Source organism: Littorina saxatilis, linkage group LG5 (assembly GCF_037325665.1).
Source record: "Littorina saxatilis isolate snail1 linkage group LG5, US_GU_Lsax_2.0, whole genome shotgun sequence".
Classification (NCBI taxonomy): Eukaryota; Metazoa; Mollusca; class Gastropoda; order Littorinimorpha; family Littorinidae; genus Littorina; species Littorina saxatilis.
In genome coordinates this window covers 62,957,629-62,981,292 of record NC_090249.1, presented here as the reverse complement: position 1 = coordinate 62,981,292, position 23,664 = coordinate 62,957,629, and the positions used below count along the sequence as shown (strand labels likewise).

Genomic DNA, 23,664 nt, shown 5'->3' with positions numbered 1-23,664 from the left:
CAATGGACCTGGCCATACAGTAAAGCCGGTCGGTGTCGGTGAAAGGAGATGAAAGTGGTCGTCATTTCACGCTGCCCGGAAGTCAACAACAGGCGGCCGCCATGTTTACCCGTCCCACACACCCCTCGCTTCCCGGCATTCATCAGGCAGGAAGCGCTTCGTTTCCATTCCAGTTTCTGCAAACGTTGCCCGCCATTCCTAAGGAAGGATAATTCGATCTGGCCAGGATTCAGAGCAAATAGAGTGACTCCCCTTGTGCATGGACCCGTCAGATTGGTCTTTTGTGGCCAGTCTGGAATAACGTTTTCCCGATCTTTCCACTCGCTCGCTTTTTTTGAACACTTGCATCTTGCAACACTGGTTGCTTGCGCCTTACAAGATATTGATGGACTGGACGGGTCCTGGTGAAATTTTATTTTTGTGTGTGCTTCTTTATGTTTTGTAACGTCGTCTTATTTCATAACGAGATTATTAGATGGAAAGAAAAGAACGCTCGTATCAGCCAATCGAGAGGAACAAAGCATACACACGTTTTGTCATCTGGGCATGCTGTTTGTATCTCCATGTTACTTTATTACCTCAGTCTCTCTCCACTCTCTCTGTCTGTCTCTTAATCTCTGTCTCTGTCTCTGTCTCTCTTTCTCTGTCTTTTTGTCTCTCTCTGTCTCTGTCTCTCTATCTCTCTCTCTCGCTCATGCTATCTCTCTCTCTCTCTGTCTCTGTCTCTCTCTCTCTCTCTCTCTCTCTCTTTGTGTGTGTGTGTGTGTGTGTGTGTGTGTGTGTGTGTCTGTCTCTCTGTCCCCCCCCCTCTCTCTCTCTCTCTCATTTTAAATTGCAAAACTTAATTTAACAATGCTAGAGCTTTTTTCTTCCGTTGCCCCGAGAAACGGGCCTTGAAATGCCCCTTATTACCCTGATGCAATACAAATCATCTGACAGAATGAAATCGGGGTTTTAAGGAACTTTTTTTTCTTACCTCGGATGTGCTTCCGGCAATTTTGCGTTGCAATTATAGCGCGGCATGCACTGATTCTATAATCTGGAGGGATATTTTTTCTTTCTTTCTTTTTTACATTTCGATGCGATCGTTAAAAAAAAAGTTTAAAAAAGAGACTTTATTTGAGAGTTCGTGAGTGTACCATTGCTCGTTAAACGAGCAGTCTGCTCTCGCTTTGGCCTTGGTTGTTTGTGTGTGTTTTGCTCCTTTTTTTATATAAAGATTTGTACAAGACGCGGGAAGGTCAGCAATAGTAAGAAAACGTTAAGGGCAGAATATACCTGCGCAGTTTCAGCGGCACAAACGACGCACTGCATATTATTGATGCTGCGATAGGGATTACGATGAGTACTTGGCCTGTTTTCCTTTTACACAACGTGTAGCAGGCTGGGGTAATCTGCAGTGCGTCGTCTGTCCTGCTGAAGTTACGTAGGTGAGCGCCAGGCCTTACCACCACACAAGCCAGCGTGCAGTGTCTATACCTGAGATTGTGAAAGGCACCGGTTTAAAGCAGCCGATTGTTTTGTAGTTGCAGTTCGGTGCACAAGGCACACTCCTTCTTCCTAGATCATAGAACTCTTGCCTTCGTTCTTGATATTGAAGAAAAGAGAAATAGTCCGTTTGTCAACAGGGCGTTAATTTCAGAAACATTTCTTTGAAAATTACGTAGAATATTCGCCTCTCTCAGATCAGGCTTTTACATGGAAACAGAACATCCTCCACCTGACACACACCGCACATCAACATCCTGTGCAGTGAAGGAATTTGTTTGATGAATTCTTTCACAGCAGACACCAGTGCGCTTTTAAGAAATTAATTCATAAAATCAGTTACAACTCTGTGCAGGAAGAAAACAGGATTTGATTTGTGTTATGTGTTCAAATGGAGGGGTGGCCTTATCCTATGTAAATTCTGGCTGGGTCGGGTATTGTGAGCCGAGTTGTGTGTTCAAATGGAGGGGTGGCCTTATCCTGTGTAACAGTCTGGCTGTGTGGGGTATGGTGAGCCGAGTTGTGTGTTCAAATGGAGGGGTGGCCTTTTCCTGTGTAAAGTCTGGCTGTGTGGGGTATGGTGAGCCGAGTTGTGTGTTCAAATGGAGGGGTGGCCTTATCCTATGTAAAGTCTGGCTGTGTCGGGTATGGTGAGCCGAGTTGTGTGTTTAAATGGAGGGGTGGCCTTATCCTGTGTAAAGTCTGGCTGTGTCGGGTATGGTGAGCCGAGTTGTGTGTTCAAATGGAGGGGTGGCCTTATCCTGTGTAAAGTCTGGCTTGATCGGGTGTGGTGAGCCGAGTTGTGTGTCTTTAATGTTGTTTAAGTACCCTTCATTGTGTGTGTGTGTGTGCGTGCGTTTGTGTGCGTGCGTGAGTGCGTGCGTGCGCGCGTGCGTATACGCGCGCATGTGTGTGTGTTCCCATCTCTCTTATTTTGTCTTATTCCTACTGGAAGAATGAAAATAAGCCATACTTGCTGTCTGATGTTACAGACGATGAAGATCACGGGCATTCTGAAGACGGCGCGACTGTTGAAACTGCTGCGCGTCATTCGCCGTATCATTAATTCTAATTATGTCTGTGATCATGATGTTACAGACGATGAAGATCACGGGCATCCTGAAGACGGCCCGACTGTTGAGACTGCTGCGCGTCATTCGCCGCATCGAGCAGTTCGCGGAGTACGGGTCGGCCATGTTGCTGCTGCTGATGGTGACCTTCACCTTGATCGCGCACTGGCTGGCCTGCGTCTTCTACGCCATCGCCAACTTTGAGCGGCCTTTGCTGCATGCTCCCATCAGGTAGGTTCCTTCTTCTTCAATGCATGCAGCCGCGATGTAGGTCACTTTTACTTTAAGTGCATGTAGTCATCAGGTGTTGTTATTTTTTGTAACCTTTCCTTGATGCACCCATCAGGTGCGTTCTTTTGTAGCGCTGTGCATGCTCACGTATACAGGGTGACCCAACAATGCCACCCACAAATATGCTAATTAATCTGTGATATCTGCTGAACGAATTAATCATTACTTCTGCTTGTCTTCAACGAATGACTTCATATTTGATGTACATTAACTTGAGCTTGTGCATGATCAGTTCACAGCGTTTCAAATCGGTCATTTTGTCTGACGTTTGTTCTCTTTCGAAAACTAGGTTCCAGATCACCACACGGGTAACAATCTGTGGGGTTTCAATTGGGCGAGTGTGGCTACTCCTCAATGTCAAACCTCATACTGTTCAGTCGATCCCCGAATTTAAACCATTTATTTTTTTTGAAAGAGCACAACAGTCCGACCATTCGACCTTCAAACGTGAAACTTTGTGAACATATCATGCATAAGCTGAAGTTTTAATTACACCAAAAATGAAGTAATTCGTAGAAGACATGCAGAAGTTCACCGGAAGTTCTTAGCCTTTTTATGGGTGCCCTTTTGTTTGTGGTCACCCAGTATGTGGGGATTATTCGGGGGGGGGGGGGGCTAATGCAATTAGTAAATGAGCAATTGGCGGCCGAAACATTCTCACTTTAGACCAGTGGGTTTACGTGGATATGACCAATATGGTGGTATTGTTGTGTGTTTTTTCTCATTGCATCGCATTTTATTGCACTCTACAGCTGGCTGGACGGCCTGGCAGACCTCCACGACAAGCCCTACACAGAGAACGACACGATGTATTGTATTGTATTGTAGCTGGCTGGACGGCCTGGCAGACCTCCACGACAAGCCCTACACAGAGAACGACACGATGTATTGTATTGTATTGTATTGTAGCTGGCTGGACGGCCTGTCAGACCTCCACGACAAGCCCTACACGGAGAACGACACGATGTATTGTATTGTATTGTATTGTAGCTGGCCGGACGGCCTGGCAGACCTCCACGACAAGCCCTACACGGAGAACGACACGATGTATTGTATTGTATTGTAGCTGGCTGGACGGCCTGGCAGACCTCCACGACAAGCCCTACACAGAGAACGACACAATGTATTGTATTGTATTGTATTGTAGCTGGCTGGACGGCCTGGCAGACCTCCACGACAAGCCCTACACAGAGAACGACACGATGTATTGTATTGTATTGTAGCTGGCTGGACAGCCTGGCAGACCTCCACGACAAGCCCTACACGGAGAACGACACGATGTATTGTATTGTATTGTATTGTAGCTGGCTGGACGGCCTGGCAGACCTCCACGACAAGCCCTACACAGAGAACGACACGATGTATTGTATTGTATTGTAGCTGGCTGGACGGCCTGGCAGACCTCCACGACAAGCCCTACACAGAGAACGACACGATGTATTGTATTGTATTGTATTGTAGCTGGCTGGACGGCCTGGCAGACCTCCACGACAAGTCCTACACGGAGAACGACACGATGTATTGTATTGTATTGTATTGTAGCTGGCTGGACGGCCTGGCAGACCTCCACGACAAGCCCTACACGGAGAACGACACGATGTATTGTATTGTATTGTATTGTAGCTGGCTGGACGGCCTGGCAGACCTCCACGACAAGCCCTACACAGAGAACGACACGATGTATTGTATTGTATTGTATTGTAGCTGGCTGGACGGCCTGGCAGACCTCCACGACAAGCCCTACACAGAGAACGACACGATGTATTGTATTGTATTGTAGCTGGCTGGACGGCCTGGCAGACCTCCACGACAAGCCCTACACGGAGAACGACACGATGTATTGTATTGTATTGTATTGTAGCTGGCTGGACGGCCTGGCAGACCTCCACGACAAGCCCTACACGGAGAACGACACGATGTATTGTATTGTATTGTAGCTGGCTGGATGGCCTGGCAGACCTCCACGACAGGCCCTACACAGAGAACGACACGATGTATTGTATTGTATTGTAGTGTAGCTGGCTGGACGGCCTGGCAGACCTCCACGACAAGCCCTACACAGAGAACGACACGATGTATTGTATTGTATTGTAGCTGGCTGGACGGCCTGTCAGACCTCCACGACAAGCCCTACACGGAGAACGACACGATGTATTGTATTGTATTGTATTGTAGCTGGCTGGACGGCCTGGCAGACCTCCACGACAAGCCCTACACGGAGAACGACACGATGAGCGGTCCCTCCATCAAGGCCAAGTACCTGACGGCGCTCTACTTCACCTTCACCTCCCTCACCTCCATTGGATTCGGCAACGTGGCGCCCAACACCAACGCCGAGAAGATCTTCTCCATCTTCGCCATGATGCTCGGATGTGAGTATTTGCTATTCTTGGTATATTTGGTATTTTTGGTATTTGGTATATCTTTTTGTCCTCGGGAATTCCCTCACGGAACTGTGGGCTGCTATCCCTTGGAAAAGCATGCAGCGACAAAATCGCGCAACCCAACTTGTTTTCCCCGCATGCACAAGCAGGTGTGTGATGACGGGGTCATGATCAGAGTGCTTGCATGTGGGTGATAACGTCATCATCAGGGGGACTTCATGTGAACGACGACGTCATGATCAGGTGCTAGCGTTTGGGTGATAACGTCATGACCATGATGAATTCAGAGATATGAAGGATGGCGCTATGTTCCGGCTAATGACGTCATGATCAGGATGTGAGCTATGAGGTCATGTTTAGGATGTGAATGGTAACGTTTTATGACGCAATGGCTATGTACTCAGAAGACATATAAGTAATAAGATATACACGTTGTCATGACAAAAAAAATGGAAAAAACAGGACTCGGATAGAAGCAAAGTCCGAGGAATAGAAAAATGGGACTTCAAAGTGCAAATGTAGAAAAAAGTAACATGTAAAGTAAATCACAAGAAAGAGGCCTGAGGCTTTAGGTTTTGCTGGGATGAAGCGTCCTTTGGAACGTGGAGCAGAAGGAGAGACGTGGGGGAGGGTCAGACACGCAATTCCAGCGAATTGCAAATCCGAGAAGAAAAAAGTATAGGTTCTAGCCCCTAAAAAGGAAATACCTGGCAGCACCCGTGCCTTTTCACGCCGCCTCTATAATTTACCCCTCCGCGCTCAGCCGGAAATAGGAGCTTTTGACAGGAAGCGTTTCTGCCGCGTATTGATCTCAGCGCCCCATTAGCAGCCACTGGCTGGACCCGGGGGCTACTTTCGCCCCTCGCTCTCTGTCCGCGTGTTCACAGACATACACTTTGCATTGCGCTCAGTGAAAAAAAGTCCCGTGATAGTGAGGAACGAGATGGAACACTCTTGTGCGCCGGAGACGAATGCATCTGCCACCTTCCTCCTGCCAGTGCTGGCCCTTGGGGCGCCAATATATGAGACTTCGATTTCTGTTTTCAATGTGTGTGAGGGGGCGAAGCGTTGAAGTGGCAGATGAATGCAGGGAACGCTATATTGGACGTGATGTGAAGAGGGTAGTGAAATTGGATCGACATGTGTGTGTGTTGTTTGAACTCTCTCTCTCTCTCTCTCTCTCTCTCTCTCTCTCTCTCTCTCTCTCTCTCTCTCTCTCTATCTGTCTCTCTCTCTCTCTCTCTCTGTCTCTGTCTCTGTCTCTCTCTCTCTCTCTCTCTCTCTCTCTCTCTCTCTCTCTCTCTCTGTACAAGTCTAGTCTTGCATTTTCAGGGTCATCAGTGTGGAATTCACTTCCAACAGCATTAAAATATATTCCATCAGTCAAAGCCTTTAAAAAGCAAATACACAGACATTTGTTTCAAATCTGATTCCAAGTGGAGCGTTCCACCGTTATCGTAACCTAGTGGTGATTCAAAATGGGTTTACTCCGATGTATTAAACCGTCCTAATGTTATCATACATACCGGTTATCTTATTGCAGTCTCTTTTCAGGGTTGCTGTTTCTGTTGTTACTGTTGTGTTGGTATATCCTTTGTTGTAGTTCTTTTCTTCCTTTTGCTATGTTGTCGGTATCTTTTGTAAAATACAAATGACTTACTGTTTGTTATTTTGCTTGCTTGCCGTTGTTGTTTCATTTGGACCATATGTTTCTAGTGCTCGTGACTTTTTTTTTATTTTTTTTTTTATTTTACTTTACTTTTGAGTACACTTGACTTGCTGTTTGTTGCTTGCTTATCATCATCCGTTTTTTTTTCATCATCATTACCATTATTTCTATTTTCATATTTCTATTGCTGTTATTGTATTTAATAGTATCAAATACTACAACTTTTTCTTTGCCTTTAAATGCCATTTATTATCATATGTACGATTATTTTTGCTGTCAACCTTTTTTGCTCTTATAATGTTTTCATGTCTGTTTTGTATTCATGTTAGTTAGCAAGGACAGATTGTAAGACTAGGCAACGCCTAAAATCTCCATCCTTCTGTAATAAAGTTTAATCAATCAATCAATCAATCTCTCTCTCTCCATCCTTCTGTTATAAAGTTTAATCAATCAATCAATCAATCTCTCTCTCTCCCTCTGTTTGTGTCTTTAGATGTAGCAAGGACAGATTGTAAGACCACGTCTATCCTTTTGTATTGAAAAATCACTCTCTCTTTCTTCCTCTCTCCCTCCCCCCACCCTCCCCAAACAACTCAACTCATTGTGTCTTGCAGCAGTGTGCCGTCCTCACCCCCAAGCCCTCAACTCATTGTGTCTTGCAGCAGTGTGCCGTCCTCACCCCCAAGCCCTCAACTTATTGTGTCTTGCAGCAGTGTGCCTTCCTCACCCCCAAGCCCTCAACTCATTGTGTCTTGCAGCAGTGTGCCTTCCTCACCCCCAAGCCCTCAACTCATTGTGTCTTGCAGCAGTGTGCCTTCCTCACCCCCAAGCCCTCAACTCATTGTGTCTTGCAGCAGTGTGCCTTCCTCACCCCCAAGCCCTCAACTCATTGTGTCTTGCAGCAGTGTGCCTTCCTCACCCCCAAGCCCTCAACTCATTGTGTCTTGCAGCAGTGTGCCTTCCTCACCCCCAAGCCCTCAACTCATTGTGTCTTGCAGCAGGGTTCGATCTTACAGGCACGGGCGTGGGAAATACCTTACAGTAGGCATGATGGAATCGTGGATGTTTGGAGCCCTTGGTCGTTCCTCTCAGCCTTCACCTGTAGCTTCCCACGACCCACCTCCCTCCTCCCCTCTCCCCCTCCCCCACCCCTCCTACTTGGCTTTAATTAGTTCTCCCTGGAGACCTCTTGCCTGGCTCTTCTCCCCCCCGTGGCCTTTTGTTCGTCACAGCGCCATCTTTGTTTGGCTTTTCTGTCTTCTTGCCATTGATTGGAGGATCAATGTTGCAATCAATTGCAACGCCAAACCTTTCTTTAGTTGGCTTCTTTTGACGAATGTTTGTCGTGTGCCAGGCATCTCTCTGCCTCTCAGTCTCTCTCCGTCTCTGTCTCTGTCTCTGTCTCTGTCTCTCTCTCTCTCTCTCTCCTCTCTCTCTCTCTCTCTCTCTCTCTTTACAACCAGGTCAGCCTCTCTCTCTCTCTCTCTCTCTCTCTCTCTCTCTCTCTCTCTCTCTCTCTCTCTCTCTCTCTCTCTCTCTCTCTCTCTCTCAACTCATCGTAGTTCTGTTTCTCAGTGCTTATGAATGCTCCCTCCTTTGTCATCTGTTCTAAAAGTATGTGTGTGTATTGTATTGTATTGTATTGTATTGTTTTGTATTGTATTGTATTGTATTGTATTGATTTGTATTATATTGGATTGTATTGTATTGTATTGTATTATAAAGTCCTGCTACAACACATTGCCGTTTCTGTCCCCAGCCCTACTGAGTGCCGCCATCTTTGGCAACGTGTCGTCCATCATGCTGAGGATGTATCAGGGGTCGGACGAGCTCCACGAGAAGCTGCAGAGCGTCAAGGACTTTGTCAACTTTCACCACATCCCCAAGACCCTGGCCGGCCGCCTGCAGGAGTCCTTCCAGCACAACTGGGCCTACACTAATGGCATCGACATGAACAACGTGAGTCCTAACACTGACTGGCTGGCTGGCTGTTTGTCTGTCTGTCTGTCTGTCTGTCTGTCTGTCTGTCTGTCTGTCTGTATGTCTGTATACACCGACTGCATCGACATGAACAACGTGAGTCCTAACACTGACTGGCTGGCTGGCTGTTTGTCTGTCTGTCTGTCTGTCTGTCTGTCTGTCTGTCTGTCTGTCTGTCTGTCTGTATACACCGACTGCATCGACATGAACAACGTGAGTCCTAACACTGACTGGCTGGCTGGCTGGCTGTTTGTCTGTCCGACTGCATCGACATGAACAATGTTAGTTTGCACGCTGTCAGATTGTCTGTATCTGTGTCTGTCTGTCTAAGTAACTCTCTTCCTGACTGTCTGTCTGTGTGAGTGTGTGTGTGTCTCTCTCTCTCTCTCTCTCTCTCTCTCTCTCTCTCTCTCTCTCTCTCTCTCTCTCTCTCTCTCTCTCTCTCCCGCTTCACCAAGGCAAAATGAACGGGGGAGGGGGGGGGGGGGGGACGGGACGGGGACGGTGACGGTGACAGTGACAGTGACAATGACAGCGCACTGTAACGGTAGCAAAAAGTGTATCTCCTCGCTATCTTGATGTTCTTGACTTTCTCATTTCCTGTACGTCCCACATTCCCTTAATCACCTTCACCTGCTCCCGCGGCTCAGTGTGCACGGAATCTCCGAGTCACGCAAACTTTCCAGCTATCCCCACACATTCCCTCCTTTTTTTCACGTACAACTTGACTTCCATCGCGTGTCGAGCTGACGTCACTAGGCGTCAGCCGGAAGGGACACTACTCTGCAGGTGTTTCGCGTTAGATTAGCAAAAGGAGGGAAGCAGTCACACAGCTTGCTCAGCAAGGTGACAGCGTCAACTCTGCAAACGTTGCCTCAACGCGTCGGATTTACGTAGTTCTCCGCGAGAAAACCCAGGGAAAAGCTGTCTTTTGATGCTCTAGGACGAGCTTTTTGCAACAGTTTGTTTTAGTCAATATATCCGTATGTAGGAGAGTGTTTGTCAGTGTGTGTGTGTGTGTGTGTGTGTGTGTGTGTGTGTGTGTGTGTGTGTGTGTGTGTGTGTGTGTGTGTGTGTGTTTTTTAGGTGCGTGTGTATGTTTTTAGGTGGATGTGTGTGTTTGTGTTTTATGAAACTTTACGTGACAATACCCCACATGTAGTTTTTAATTTTTCAATACATTTCTTTGAAAATATCATATCATTGATGCCGCACTGTTGCGACCATGTTTAATGTTTGTCAAACAATCGTATATCCGGTCCGGACTACGGATTGTATTTTATCTTTGAAGCTTAAAAAAACAACTAATGAAAGATCTTCTTAAAATTGACATTGCAGATTCAGAAATTATTCCATTCTTTATCATTTCCTAATTCAAAAAAATAATTATACATGCGTTGTGTTTAAGTTAAAGGCACAGTAAGCCTCCCGTAAACCATCACTGAGCTCCCCGAGCCTCTACATACAGTGCAAGCATACTTCCATTTGAACGCTCACCGAACGGGAACATCCTGGCTGCTTTCTGTCGAGAGTTTGTTTGTTTGTGTGTTTGCTTAACGCCCAGCCGACCACGAAGGGCCATATCAGGGCGGTGCTGCTTTGACATTTAACGTGCGCCACACACAAGACACAAGTCGCATCACAGGCTTCATGTCTCACCCAGTCACATTATTCTGACACCGGACCAACCAGTCTCTGTCGAGAGTGAGACATTTATTTTCGTGGACTATCCGAACGGACACTCAGGCGCCTCGTTTTGGTGCTGGACCCGAACTTTTGAAATCAAAATAATACATTGACAGCTTGTTACACAAACATTCTTAAATCATAAAGAATTCTTTTTTCATCAAAACAAGATCAGTACAATTCGAAGTTTTGAAAGTTTGAAAAAAGAAAAGCCCGGAAACGTGTCACGCAAAACGTCTTTCTCGTAGCAGACGACGGTTCTGCATATAGCGCCAGTTCCTCTTAACGGGCAACTGCCACCGCTCTAGTTCGTGTGACTCGCGACTGTTTGTTGCGTTTTAGATACCGAGGTACACAAAAACGTGCTATTGCAGATAAGCTTACAGCGAGTCGCATTGAAATCACAAACTGACGACTAAATTGTGAGAAAAAAGGAAACTGGATCACACGGGTTCACGATGGCTCAGGGGTAAGATAAACCACGCAAAAATAAATTCTTTGAAAATTGCTCGCTCTTTACGGAGGACACCTAGGATGTTCTCAAGCGGTGAGTGTTTAAATGCAGGGCCGGACCAAATGAGTTGTAAGGGGGGGGTTCCTCCTTTTTTTTGGGGGGGCAAATCAGCGAAGTGGCGAAGCCAGAAGCGCGCGCCTGCTCGAACTAGGGGGGTCCAGGGGCATGCTCCCCCGGAAAATTTTTGAAAAACGGTTAAAATCTGTGCAATCTGGTGCATTCTGGGCCTTGTTTTGAGGGTTAAGAGCAGCATTGTTTTGGTGCTAAAACTAGTAAAAGTCAAAGCAAGGTACATGCTTTTTCCAGGGGTGGGGTTCCGGAACCCCTGGAACCCCCCCCCCCCCCTGGGTCCGGCCCTGAAATGAAAGGGTGTTTGTACTGTGTGTAAAAGCCTGACAGTGTCTGTGATGGTTTACGGGAGGCTGACTGTGCCTTTAAAAATATGCTGAAAAACAAAGAAAATCCGTGTTTATGCAAATTAGGTTCTCTCTTCGCGTCTGTCATCATGACCTTTGAGGCACCCTGTCTCGTTGGAATGGTATTGGCCAGCCCATGCAGGCCTTACTAGTCTCGGTGATACATCATTCAGTGTCTTCGGTTTCAATCTTGTAGACAGACATATTGACTTAATGTTTTGATATCGGTTTACGCGCCTTGTTCTGATTTATTTGAGGAGGGAAGGGGTGTCTTTGTTTTGTTGAGTTTGTTATGTTTGTTTCTTTCGGGCTTTTTTGTTTTGTTTTGTTGTTTTTTCGTGTGTGTGGTGTTTTGTTTGGGGGGTTTTGGTGGGGTTTTTTTGGGGGGTACCGCTTGTCCGTTCTTACTTTCGGCTGTATGCCAATTTCAAGTTTACCAGTTTTCTCTGTCTCTCTTTGTCACTCTCTGTATGTCTGTCTGTCTGTATGTCTGTCTGTCTGTCTGTCTGTCTGTCTGTCTCTCTCTCTCTCTCTCTCTCTCTCTCTCTCTCTCTCTCTCTCTCTCTCTCTCAGTCAAAACTGCTTTTTAACAAAGGAATCTTTATGCATAAAATCATATCCGAAACTCTACCCCAAACCATTTGTTCAAAGTTCTCTTTGAAGAATTCACACCACCTTATGAAATTTAACACTCCTCTTCCTAGGATAGACTTATTTAAGTCTAGACTAGTTTATTCAGGTGGCCGTCTCTGGGACGCTCTTCCGAATGCCTTACGGGAAGCTACCAGCACAGATTCTTTCAAAAACAAATATATATCCCATTTAATGAAAATAGTATATTCTTGATTGTTAAGTCCTTTGGGACACAGTCACTCACTTTTGATTTATTGTTTTGTTCACGAAATTATGAAGTTCTGCATAATATCCATTGTCTTGCAGAGTTGATGTACTATTGCATAGTATTCTGACTCTAATTGACTTGCAAATTTGTGCTTTGCACCTTGTCATGAACATTTATAAACTACAATGTTTCATATAATGCACTTATGTACATAAACTTATACTGTTTTACTAATTATGTAAGTATGTAGTAGTAGTTATTATAGTAGATTTAGTCCCTCTTTAGGGCGAGGGCCAGATGCAAAAAAGTATACCAATGCTTATGTTACCCTCGTAAAATATAGAATTGTCATTGTCATTGCCATTGTCATTGTCTCTCTCTCCCACTAAAATAGCTGAAAAAATTATTACAAATGACAAATCCAATTTGAACAATTTGAAAGTGTTAGAAGAATATTGTGAGTCGAACCAAGTTTCAAGTCAAGCGAATATTCCTCTACTTACAGTACCTGAAGTTTTGTACGCACTTACACACCTTAAGCAAACAGGCTCCCGCGGAATCGACGGCCTCGATGGTAGGATTCTTAAATTGTCAGCCCCTGTAGTTTCTGAAACACTCACTTACCTTCATAATCTTTGTTTAGACAACAATTATTTCCCAGTCGCCCTGAAACAGGCTAAAGTCATTCCTCTGTTTAAATCAGGTGACAAAAAAGACCCATCAAACTATAGGCCAATTTCAATATTGTCTGTTCTATCAAAACCACTTGAAAAACACATTAACAAACATATTCTAACGCATTTTAACCAAAACAATTTACTTCACTCTAAACAATCGGGTTTTAGAGCTAACCATTCCTGCCATACTGCCTTAGTTTCTCTTGTTGATCAATGGCTGGAGAAAATAAACGACAATGAATTCTGTGGTGCCATTTTTGTTGATTTTGCTCAAGCCTTTGACGTTATTGATCACACGTTATTACTGAGAAAATTCGCATTGTATGGCGTCGGAATCGAAACTGTCAAACTTATTAGTTCATTTCTCACTGGCAGACAACAAACTGTACTAACAAACGCCTCGGCGTCGAGCATGCAAGAAGTAAAATACGGTGTACCACAAGGATCGGTTTTAGGACCCCTCATCTTCTCTATATATACATTAATGACCTCCCCCTACATATTCAAAATGTATGTGAACTTTTTACAGATGACACCACAATTCACTCCAGCAACACAAATTTAACTCGCTTATCAGAATCAATTCAAAGGCGTTTAAACCAGTTGACAGAGTGGACTGAACTAAACCATATGTCTCTTAACCCAAAGAAAACCAAATATATGGTCATAACAACAAGAAAAAATGCCAGAATATTTGTTCAGCTGGTCCTGCTTTAATGATAGATGGTGAAATAGTGGAAAAAGTCGACCATCACAAACTGCTGGGTGTTAATATTGATAACAACTTGTCTTGGTCAACCCACATAGAGCAACTTAGTAAAGTGGTGTCAAAAAAAGTGTATCTCTTATCTAGAATTAAACACTTCCTGAACTGCCACACCAGAAAGTTATTCTTCATTGCTCATATTCAATCTGTTATTGATTACGCATCCACTCTATGGGACTCAGCAAGTGAAAATTCCTTAAAACCACTTAGCAGATTACATAAAAGAGCGCTAAAAGTAGTATTACTAAAGCACACTACCCTCACAGAGTTAGACTACATACATTTAGGGATCTTACCTCTAAAGTCAAGACTGCTTTTTAACAAAGGAATCTTTATGCATAAAATTATATCCGAAACTCTATCCCAAACCATTTGTTCAAAGTTCTCTTTGAAGAATTCACACCACCTTATGAAATTTAACACTCCTCTTCCTAGGATAGACTTATTTAAGTCTAGTCTAGTTTATTCCGGTGGCTGTCTCTGGAACGCTCTTCCGAATGCCTTACGGGAAGCTACCAGCACAGATTCTTTCAAAAACAAATATATATATATATCCCATTTAATGAAAATAGTTTATTCTTGATTGTTATGTCCTTTTGGACACAGTCACTCACTTTTGATTTATTGTTTTGTTCACGAAATTATGATGTTCTGCATAATATCCATTGTCTTGCAGAGTTGATGTACTATTGCATAGTATTCTGACTCTAATTGACTTGCAAATTTGTGCTTTGCACCTTGTCATGAACATTTATAAACTACAATGTTTTATATAATGCGCTTATGTACATAAACTTATACTGTTTCACTAATTATTATGTATGTATGTATGTAGTAGTAGTTATTATAGTAGATTTAGTCCCTCTTTATGGCGAGGGCCAGATGCAAAAAAGTATACCAATGCTTATTCTGTTACCCTCGTAAAATAAAGAATTGTCATTGTCATTGTCATTGTCTCCCTCTCCTTGTGTGCGTGCGTGTGTGTGTATAAGAGAAAAAAGAAATAACTTTTCGATTGTTCATTAATAAAAAGAAAATATACGAAATGTATTACTGTTCCTCCCCCCCCTCCCCCCTCCCCACACCCCGTTGAAATTAACCTAGTGTGTTTAATCAATACAGTGTCTTACGTCCGTCTCTCTCTCTCTCTCTCTCTCTCTGTCTCTGTCTGTCTCTGTCTCTCTCTCTCCATCTCTCTCTCTCCATCTCTCTCTCTCCATCTCTCTCTCTTCGTGGGTTCGAACCCCGGCCGGGTCATACCTAAGACTTTCAAATTGGCAATCTAGTGGCTGCTCCGCCTGGCGTCTGGCATTATGGGGTTAGTGCTAGGACTGGTTGGTCCGGTGTCAGAATAATGTGACTGGGTGAGACATGAAGCCTGTGCTGCGACTTCTGTCTTGTGTGTGGTGCACGTTATATGTCAAAGCAGCACCGCCCTGATATGGCCCTTCGTGGTCGGCTGGACGTTAAGCAAACAAACAAACAAACACAAATAATATCTCTCTCTCTCTCTCTGCTTTTGAATGTTACTTATTACCATATGTATGTTTCGTCAAATTCGTAGTGTCCATATACTCTTTTCATGTGTTGTTTTGTTCTCGTCTTTGTTTGCAAGGACAGATTGTAAGACTAGGCAATGCCTAAAATCTCCATCCTTCTGTAATAAAGTTTAATTAATCAATCAATCAATCAATCTCTCTCTCTCTCTCTCTCTCTCTCTCTCTCTCTCTCTCTCTCTCTCTCTCTCTCTCTCTCTCTCTCTCTCTCTCTCTCTCTCTCTCTCTCTCTCTCTCAAGAAAAGCAAGAAGATGAAATACATTTTTGTTTTGTGTTGCACATATTTGAACAATTTAAGAGAACAATTTATTCCATTTCAATATTATAAAAACCCAAGCCTTTTTCGAATAAGGTTGTTATTAGCCTCATCTCAAGAAACTACTGTCAGAAATGTGTCATTGTAATTGTATAAAGCATTTAAGTTAAGAGAAGTTGTAATTTCTTATAGCTTAGTTAAGTGCCGTGTAATGTTTTTGTTGTTTAAGTATTCATGATTGTACGATTTTAATTTTTGTCTCTTTTATACCTGTTCAGTGCAGTTATATGCAATGTTATTTTGTCGTTCACACCCCTTCATACGGGGCAATGGCCTTAAGAATAAATCATCTGCGTCTCTCTCTCTCTCTCTCTCTCTCTCTCTCTCTCTCTCTCTCTCTCTCTCTCTCTCTCTCTCTCTCTCTCTCTCTCTCTCTCTCTCTCTCTCTCTCTCTCTCTCTGACCAGAATGCCAGGGCTTCCAAATGCTATGCATCAAGTCCCACGATTCAAATATTGACTGACTATGGGCTCTCAACAATTTCCCGCACATGCCAATACACGGCGAGAGGGTATCCTGCGTCGTTTCCTTCTCATCGTTTTCTCATTCCTCTCCGTCTTAACCCCTCTCTGTCGGGACACCCGCCGTATGGAAACTGAATCTGTTTGCTGTTGCTGCCGTGGTATGAATAAATCAGACAATGACTTCATTGGAGGGATTTTTTTCTTTTTTATAGAGGGGTGAGGATCGAGGTTCGACGGCTGCATTCACTTTTGTAGAGTCTTTACAACAAAGCAGCGTGCAGTAAGTCTCAATGTGTAGAGTCTTTACAACAAAGCAGCGTGCAGTCAGTCTCAGTGTGTAGAGTCTTTACAACAAAGCAGCGTGCAGTCAGTCTCAATGTGTAGAGTCTTTACAACAAAGCAGCGTGCAGTCAGTCTCAATGTGTAGAGTCTTTACAACAAAGTAGCGTGCAGTCAGTCTCAATGTGTAGAGTCTTTACAACAAAGTAGCGTGTAGTCAGTCTCAATGTGTAGAGTCTTTACAACAAAGCAGCGTGCAGTCAGTCTCAATGTGTAGAGTCTTTACAACAAAGCAGCGTGTAGTCAGTCTCAATGTGTAGAGTCTTTACAACAAAGCAGCGTGTAGTCAGTCTCAATGTGTAGAGTCTTTACAACAAAGCAGCGTGCAGTCAGTCTCAATGTGTAGAGTCTTTACAACAAAGCAGCGTGCAGTCAGTCTCAATGTGTAGAGTCTTTACAACAAAGTAGCGTGCAGTCAGTCTCAATGTGTAGAGTCTTTACAACAAAGCAGCGTGCAGTCAGTCTCAATGTGTAGAGTCTTTACAACAAAGCAGCGTGCAGTCAGTCTCAGTGTGTAGAGTCTTTACAACAAAGCAGCGTGCAGTCAGTCTCAATGTGTAGAGTCTTTACAACAAAGCAGCGTGCAGTCAGTCTCAACGTGTACGGGGAAGGACGGAGTTGTGAGCGGAAACGGAAACGACGAATTACACGAAAACAAAATGGCTGCCAATGCCTCCTAAAACGCGAATGTATAGTTCGCTGCATGGTTGTTTGGTTTTCATGTCTGTTCATTCGATTTGACTTTTCGGGACGGAATAGTTTCCAAAGCCGGGCAAATAGTTTGTTTAACTTGCTTTAACTAAGGCTAACACCAACAGGGCAAATAGTTTGTTTAACTTGCTTTAACTAAGGCTAACACCAACAGGGCAAATAGTTTGTTTAACTTGCTTTAACTAAGGCTAACACCAACAGGGCAAATAGTTTGTTTAACTTGCTTTAACTAAGGCTAACACCAACAGGGCAAATAGTTTGTTTAACTTGCTTTAACTAAGGCTAACACCAACAGGGCAAATAGTTTGTTTAACTTGCTTTAACTAAGGCTAACACCAACAGGGCAAATAGTTTGTTTAACTTGCTGTAACTAAGGCTAACACCAACAGGGCAAATAGTTTGTTTAACTTGCTTTAACTAAGGCTAACACCAACAGGGCAAATAGTTTGTTTAACTTGCTGTAACTAAGGCTAACACCAACAGGGCAAATAGTTTGTTTAACTTGCTTTAACTAAGGCTAACACCAACAGGGCAAATAGTTTGTTTAACTTGCTGTAACTAAGGCTAACACCAACAGGGCAAATAGTTTGTTTAACTTGCTTTAACTAAGGCTAACACCAACAGGGCAAATAGTTTGTTTAACTTGCTTTAACTAAGGCTAACACCAACAGGGCAAATAGTTTGTTTAACTTGCTTTAACTAAGGCTAACACCAACAGGGCAAATAGTTTGTTTAACTTGCTTTAACTAAGGCTAACACCAACAGGGCAAATAGTTTGTTTAACTTGCTTTAACTAAGGCTAACACCAACAGGGCAAATAGTTTGTTTAACTTGCTTTAACTAAGGCTAACACCAACAGGGCAAATAGTTTGTTTAACTTGCTTTAACTAAGGCTAACACCAACAGGGCAAATAGTTTGTTTAACTTGCTTTAACTAAGGCTAACACCAACAGGGCAAATAGTTTGTTTAACTTGCTTTAACTAAGGCTAACACCAACAGGGCAAATAGTTTGTTTAACTTGCTTTAACTAAGGCTAACACCAACAGGGCAAATAGTTTGTTTAACTTGCTGTAACTAAGGCTAACACCAACAGGGCAAATAGTTTGTTTAACTTGCTTTAACTAAGGCTAACACCAACAGGGCAAATAGTTTGTTTAACTTGCTGTAACTAAGGCTAACACCAACTCGTGAAAACTGTTCGCCTCACTGTCTCAGATCTTAGTTAAAGAACTAATTTCGTTAAAGGCATTGATGCCTTTTTTTAAAATTAGTTCATCTAAAAGTAAAGTAATAAATGGCCACAGAAAGCAGTGAGGTGTTGATTGTTGGTGTATGTGGAAGTCTTTTAGGTAGAAGCGGCACTTCTCGTGGCGACATATCACTGACTGTTGGTATATGTCGAAGTCTTTTAGGTAGAAGCGGCACTTCTCGTGGCGACATATCACTGACTGTTGGTATATGTGGAAGTCTTTTAGGTAGAAGCGGCACTTCTCGTGGCGACATATCACTGACTGTTGGTATATGTGGAAGTCTTTTAGGTAGAAGCGGCACTTCTCGTGGCGACATATCACTGACTGTTGGTATATGTGGAAGTCTTTTAGGTAGAAGCGGCACTTCTCGTGGCGACATATCACTGACTGTTGGTATATGTGGAAGTCTTTTAGGTAGAAGCGGCACTTCTCGTGGCGACATATCACTGACTGTTGGTATATGTGGAAGTCTTTTAGGTAGAAGCGGCACTTCTCGTGGCGACATATCACTGACTGTTGGTATATGTGGAAGTCTTTTAGGTAGAAGCGGCACTTCTCGTGGCGACATATCACTGACTGTTGGTATATGTCGAAGTCTTTTAGGTAGAAGTGCTAAAGGTGCACTTATCAAAACATATTGCAGGCCACAGTCTTTGAATGAACGTGATACTTTTATACGGTTGCAGTGTGACTATTCTTCAGTCAACACCTTGTTCCTACAGTGGAAACCTGTTTTATTGTGCTGCCTTAAAAGCAGAACATCTCCAGGAGACCAAACCTTGTCAGTTACAGTATATGGCCACAGAGCTAAATTGAGCGTTGCCTGCACGATAACCTAGAGATACATCTGCCGCGCGCCGATGCCAGTTGGCCTTTAACTCCCAGTGTCTTACGTCCATCTTTTTTATCGGCATTTTTTTAGACAATTTTGCTGAGCCTATACTTGTTTTTCGCGATTTCTTCCGACAATTCCCTGACCTCAAACTCAAGTTCCCCAGCGGTCGCTGCGCCGGCGTCTGAAGAAGGCTTCCCTTTCACTCCGATCCCTAGCCGCCATTTACTTTTTGCTGCCTGACACCCAGGCGGAAATGAGTACGCGCTTGGGCGGAGAGGTACAGAGAAAAGAGGCCATTTCTATTCATAGAGCAGACAAGACCTGGCCATGCCTCATCGGGTCCTATTTCACTGCAATGGCTTTAGGAGGATGCTACTGGGGAAGGAAGGGCAGGGGGGGGGGGGGGGGTCGAGAATGGCTGTGGGGAAAAACTGCATTCAGGCATTATTTGGAATCTTCCTGGAAACAGGTTTAAAGGGGACTTCCATCCGAAATTGCATGAAGTCGAAGAGATACTTCAAATCCCAAGATGGAAGTAGGTACCGCACAACAAAACAATCTATTTCCATCGGTATTAAGCTACATAATTTGAAAACAGTCCTGCATGAACGTCATGTTTTGGGGGTAGCCATTTTGGATCGATTGAAAATGTTCCTGTAACGCCCGGTGTCAAAATCCTTCCTTCGATGTGAAAATGACGTCTGGGACTTGGAAGTAGGCCTGTGACTTTGTATCTTGTCTGATCCACAGTGGTTGACCCGTTGCTGAGTGTCCCGGACACAGTGTGTCGCCTGTCATATGGTGCGTTCAGTGTCAAACACTTGAAGTGCTTTTGTCTCTGAAAATGTTGCCAGGGGAAGGTTGCTTAAATATGGACCACTTTTTGTTTCAAGCTGATAACTAGCTTGTTTTCTTGCAAAGAATGTTTATTTTGTGTTCTGTAGCCCTTCTCTCTTTAGTTAACCTCCCCCCTTCCCTTTCTCTGACGTGCTGCTTCTCTTTCTGTGGACGTGGGATTTACTGAAAGAACTTGATGCAGGTCTGTTTCAAACCTTCTTTAAAGTGACATTTTCTTCCGCCAAAACACCGAGGCGTTTGGGAATAAACTATTTTCGAAATTTGTATTTTCAAGTTTTGCCTGCTAGTTTCATTTGCCCAAGTTTTGCCTGCCAGTTTCATGATGTGCCATAGTTCTGCCTGCTGATTTCATAATTATGCCCTAGTTTTGCCTGCCAGTTTCATGGTGTGCCATAGTTCTGCCTGCTGGTTTCATGTGCCATAGTTTTGCCTGCTAGTTTCATGATGTGCCATAGTTCTGCCCGCTGGTTTCATGTGCCATAGTTTTGCCTGCTAGTTTCATATGCCATAGTTTTCTATCAACTTGAGACAGCCCCTTGAAAAAAAGGGGATAAGGAGAGTGTTGGGGGGGGGAGGGGGGTTACAATGTGACATTGTTGAATTGTCTGCTACACTGCCTGCTGGCTGTGTGAGGAGAGCTTGTCGCCTGGGGATATATGCTGCATGTGCCTCGCTGTGTAACGATGCGTATTGTGCGTCGCGGAAGAAAGCAGGGCTGGGTGATGAACTTGACGACGTCTGTTTTAATCTCAACAGTCCAGAAAAGTTCCCAAGAGGAGGGAGGGGGGGGTGAGGTGTTGTAGGAAGTTGGGGGAGGCGGTTCAAAAGGAAAGGGGATGCTGTCACAAAGAGTGTGTGTAAAACACGTGAGGGAAAATTGTAATGTCGTAGGTTTTTGTCATATTTCATTTTTCGTTTTTATATTTAGTCAAGTTTTGACTAAATATTTTAACATCGAGGGGGAATCGAAACGAGGGTCGTGGTGTATGTGCGTATGTGTGTGCGTGCGTGCGTGCGTGTGTGTGTGTGTGTGTGTGTAGAGCGATTCAGACTAAACTACTGGACCGATCTTTATGAAATTTGACATGAGAGTTCCTGGGTATGAAATCCCCGAACGTTTTTTTCATTTTTTGGATAAATGTCTCTGATGACGTCATATCCGGCTTTTCGTGAAAGTTGAGGCGGCACTGTCACGCCCTCATTTTTCAACCAAATTGGTTGAAATTTTGGTCAAGTAATCTTCGACGAAGCCCGGGGTTCGGTACTGCATTTCAGCTTGGTGGCTTAAAAATTAATTAATGACTTTGGTCATTAAAAATCGGAAAATTGTAAAAAAAAATAAAAATTTATAAAACGATCCAAATTTACGTTTATCTTATTCTCCATCATTTGCTGATTCCAAAAACATATAAATATGTTATATTCGGATTAAAAACAAGCTCTGAAAATTAAATATATAAAAATTATTATCAAAATTAAATTGTCCAAATTAATTTAAAAACACTTTCATCTTATTCCTTGTCGGTTCCTGATTCCAAAAACATATAGATATGATATGTTTGGATTAAAAACACGCTCAGAAAGTTAAAACAAAGAGAGGTACAGAAAAGCGTGCTATCCTTCTTAGCGCAACTACTACCCCGCTCTTCTTGTCAATTTCACTGCCTTTGCCATGAGCGGTGGACTGACGATGCTACGAGTATACGGTCTTGCTGAAAAAATGGCATTGCGTTCAGTTTCATTCTGTGAGTTCGACAGCTACTTGACTAAATATTGTATTTTCGCCTTACGCGACTTGTTTTTTTCTTCTGTCATTTTGTCTTGTATCGGATGTGATCGCCCGTAAAGATTTCCTAGCGCAGTCGACGGAGGTGCAGAACCCTGGATCTTACTTGTGTCAGCTGTGGTACATTAGTGGACACTTGTGGAGGGGAGAGGGGGGAGTAGTTCGCGAACATCAAAGTTTGCATTTCAACAATCAAGACGTGTTGTGACGGTGTGCTGGGACCGGTGAAGGGGAGGTTTGTCATATCGTCCTCCTTTCTCACAACACTGCTTGGGCAAAATACTGACTTTACCCTTTAATAAATGCATTTGTCGGGTGTGTGTTTCAGGTGCTGAAGAGTTTCCCCGAGTGTCTGCAGGCCGACATCTGTCTGCACCTCAACCGTAACCTGCTCAACACCTGCCCCGCCTTCAAGGGCGCCAGTCCAGGTGAGAACACTCGTCAGTCCAGGTGAGAACACACGTCAGTCCAGGTGAGAACACTAGCCAGTCCAGGTGAGAACACTCGCCAGTCCAGGTGAGAACACTAGCCAGTCCAGGTGAGAACACTAGCCAGTCCAGGTGAGAACACTAGCCAGTCCAGGTGAGAACACTCGCCAGTCCAGGTGAGTACACTAGCCAGTCCAGGTGAGAACACTAGCCGGTCCAGGTGAGTACACTCGCTAGTCCAGGTGAGAACACTCGCCGGTCCAGGTGAGAACACTAGCCAGTCCAGGTGAGAACACTCGCCAGTCCAGGTAAGAACACTCGCCAGTCCAGGTGAGTACACTCGCCAGTCCAGGTGAGAACACTCGCCAGTCCAGGTGAGAACACTAGCCAGTCCAGGTGAGTACACTCGCCAGTCCAGGTGAGAACACTCGCCAGTCCGGGTGAGAACACTCGCCAGTCCAGGTAGGCAAGAGATAGATGTAAGCTACTAGAACACGGATATGCAGTCAAAAATACAGTTACATTAAAACATAACAGGAGAGATAGGGAGAGGATGTTCACAATTGCCAAGAATGTACGTTTTACTTTTCATTGACATCCGCCCTGCAGGTTTTGAGGTACGGGTTCCACACACACACACACACACACACACACACACACACACACTCCGCACACACACACTCACACATACACACACTCACACATACACACACAGAGAGGCTCACACACACACACACACACACACACACACACACACACACACACACACAAACACACACACAAACACACACACACACACAAACACACAGACACACCTAGGGAGACAAAGGTCCTCTTCGCCCTACACAATTAATTTTGTCAAATATCAACTCAATGCACACAAAAAGACACAAGATGTTGTTGCTTTTCAGGATGCCTGCGGGTACTGTCCATCAAGTTCCACACCACGCATGCGCCGCCGGGTGACACGTTGCTACATCCGGGTGACATCCTAACGTGTATTTATTTCATCGCGCGGGGATCTGTGGAAATCTTGAAGGATGACACCGTCATGGCCATTTTAGGTCAGTGTGTGTGTGTGTGTGTGTGTGTGTGTGTGTGTGTGTGTGTGTGTGTGTGTGTGTGTGTGAGTGTGTGTGTGTGTGTGTGTGTGTGTGTGTGTATGTGTGCGGTGTGTGTGTGTGTGTGTGTGTGTGCGTGCGTGCGTGCTCGTGCGTGTGTGTTTTGTGTTGGGATTTTTTTTAAGACAAGTTTATTTCTGGAAATTGTGCAGAGAGCTACGCACGGTACTACGTCCGCTTGAGAGAAGATGATGCCATTTCAACAAGTGCATTTGTC

The 23,664-nt window shown here is 44.2% G+C and overlaps 1 protein-coding gene across 1 annotated transcript in view; it reads left to right on the top strand.

Annotated features, from left to right (window-relative positions):
• LOC138967682 (voltage-gated inwardly rectifying potassium channel KCNH7-like) overlaps positions 1 to 23,664 on the top strand; it is a 51,534-nt gene that overhangs the window by 17,682 nt on the left and 10,188 nt on the right. Inside the window, exons 5-9 of the mRNA XM_070340323.1 lie at positions 2,587 to 2,789; positions 5,025 to 5,221; positions 8,662 to 8,861; positions 22,227 to 22,326; positions 23,238 to 23,390. Coding sequence (XP_070196424.1) covers positions 2,587 to 2,789; positions 5,025 to 5,221; positions 8,662 to 8,861; positions 22,227 to 22,326; positions 23,238 to 23,390 — 853 coding nt within the window. The remainder of the gene's footprint in view (positions 1 to 2,586; positions 2,790 to 5,024; positions 5,222 to 8,661; positions 8,862 to 22,226; positions 22,327 to 23,237; positions 23,391 to 23,664) is intronic.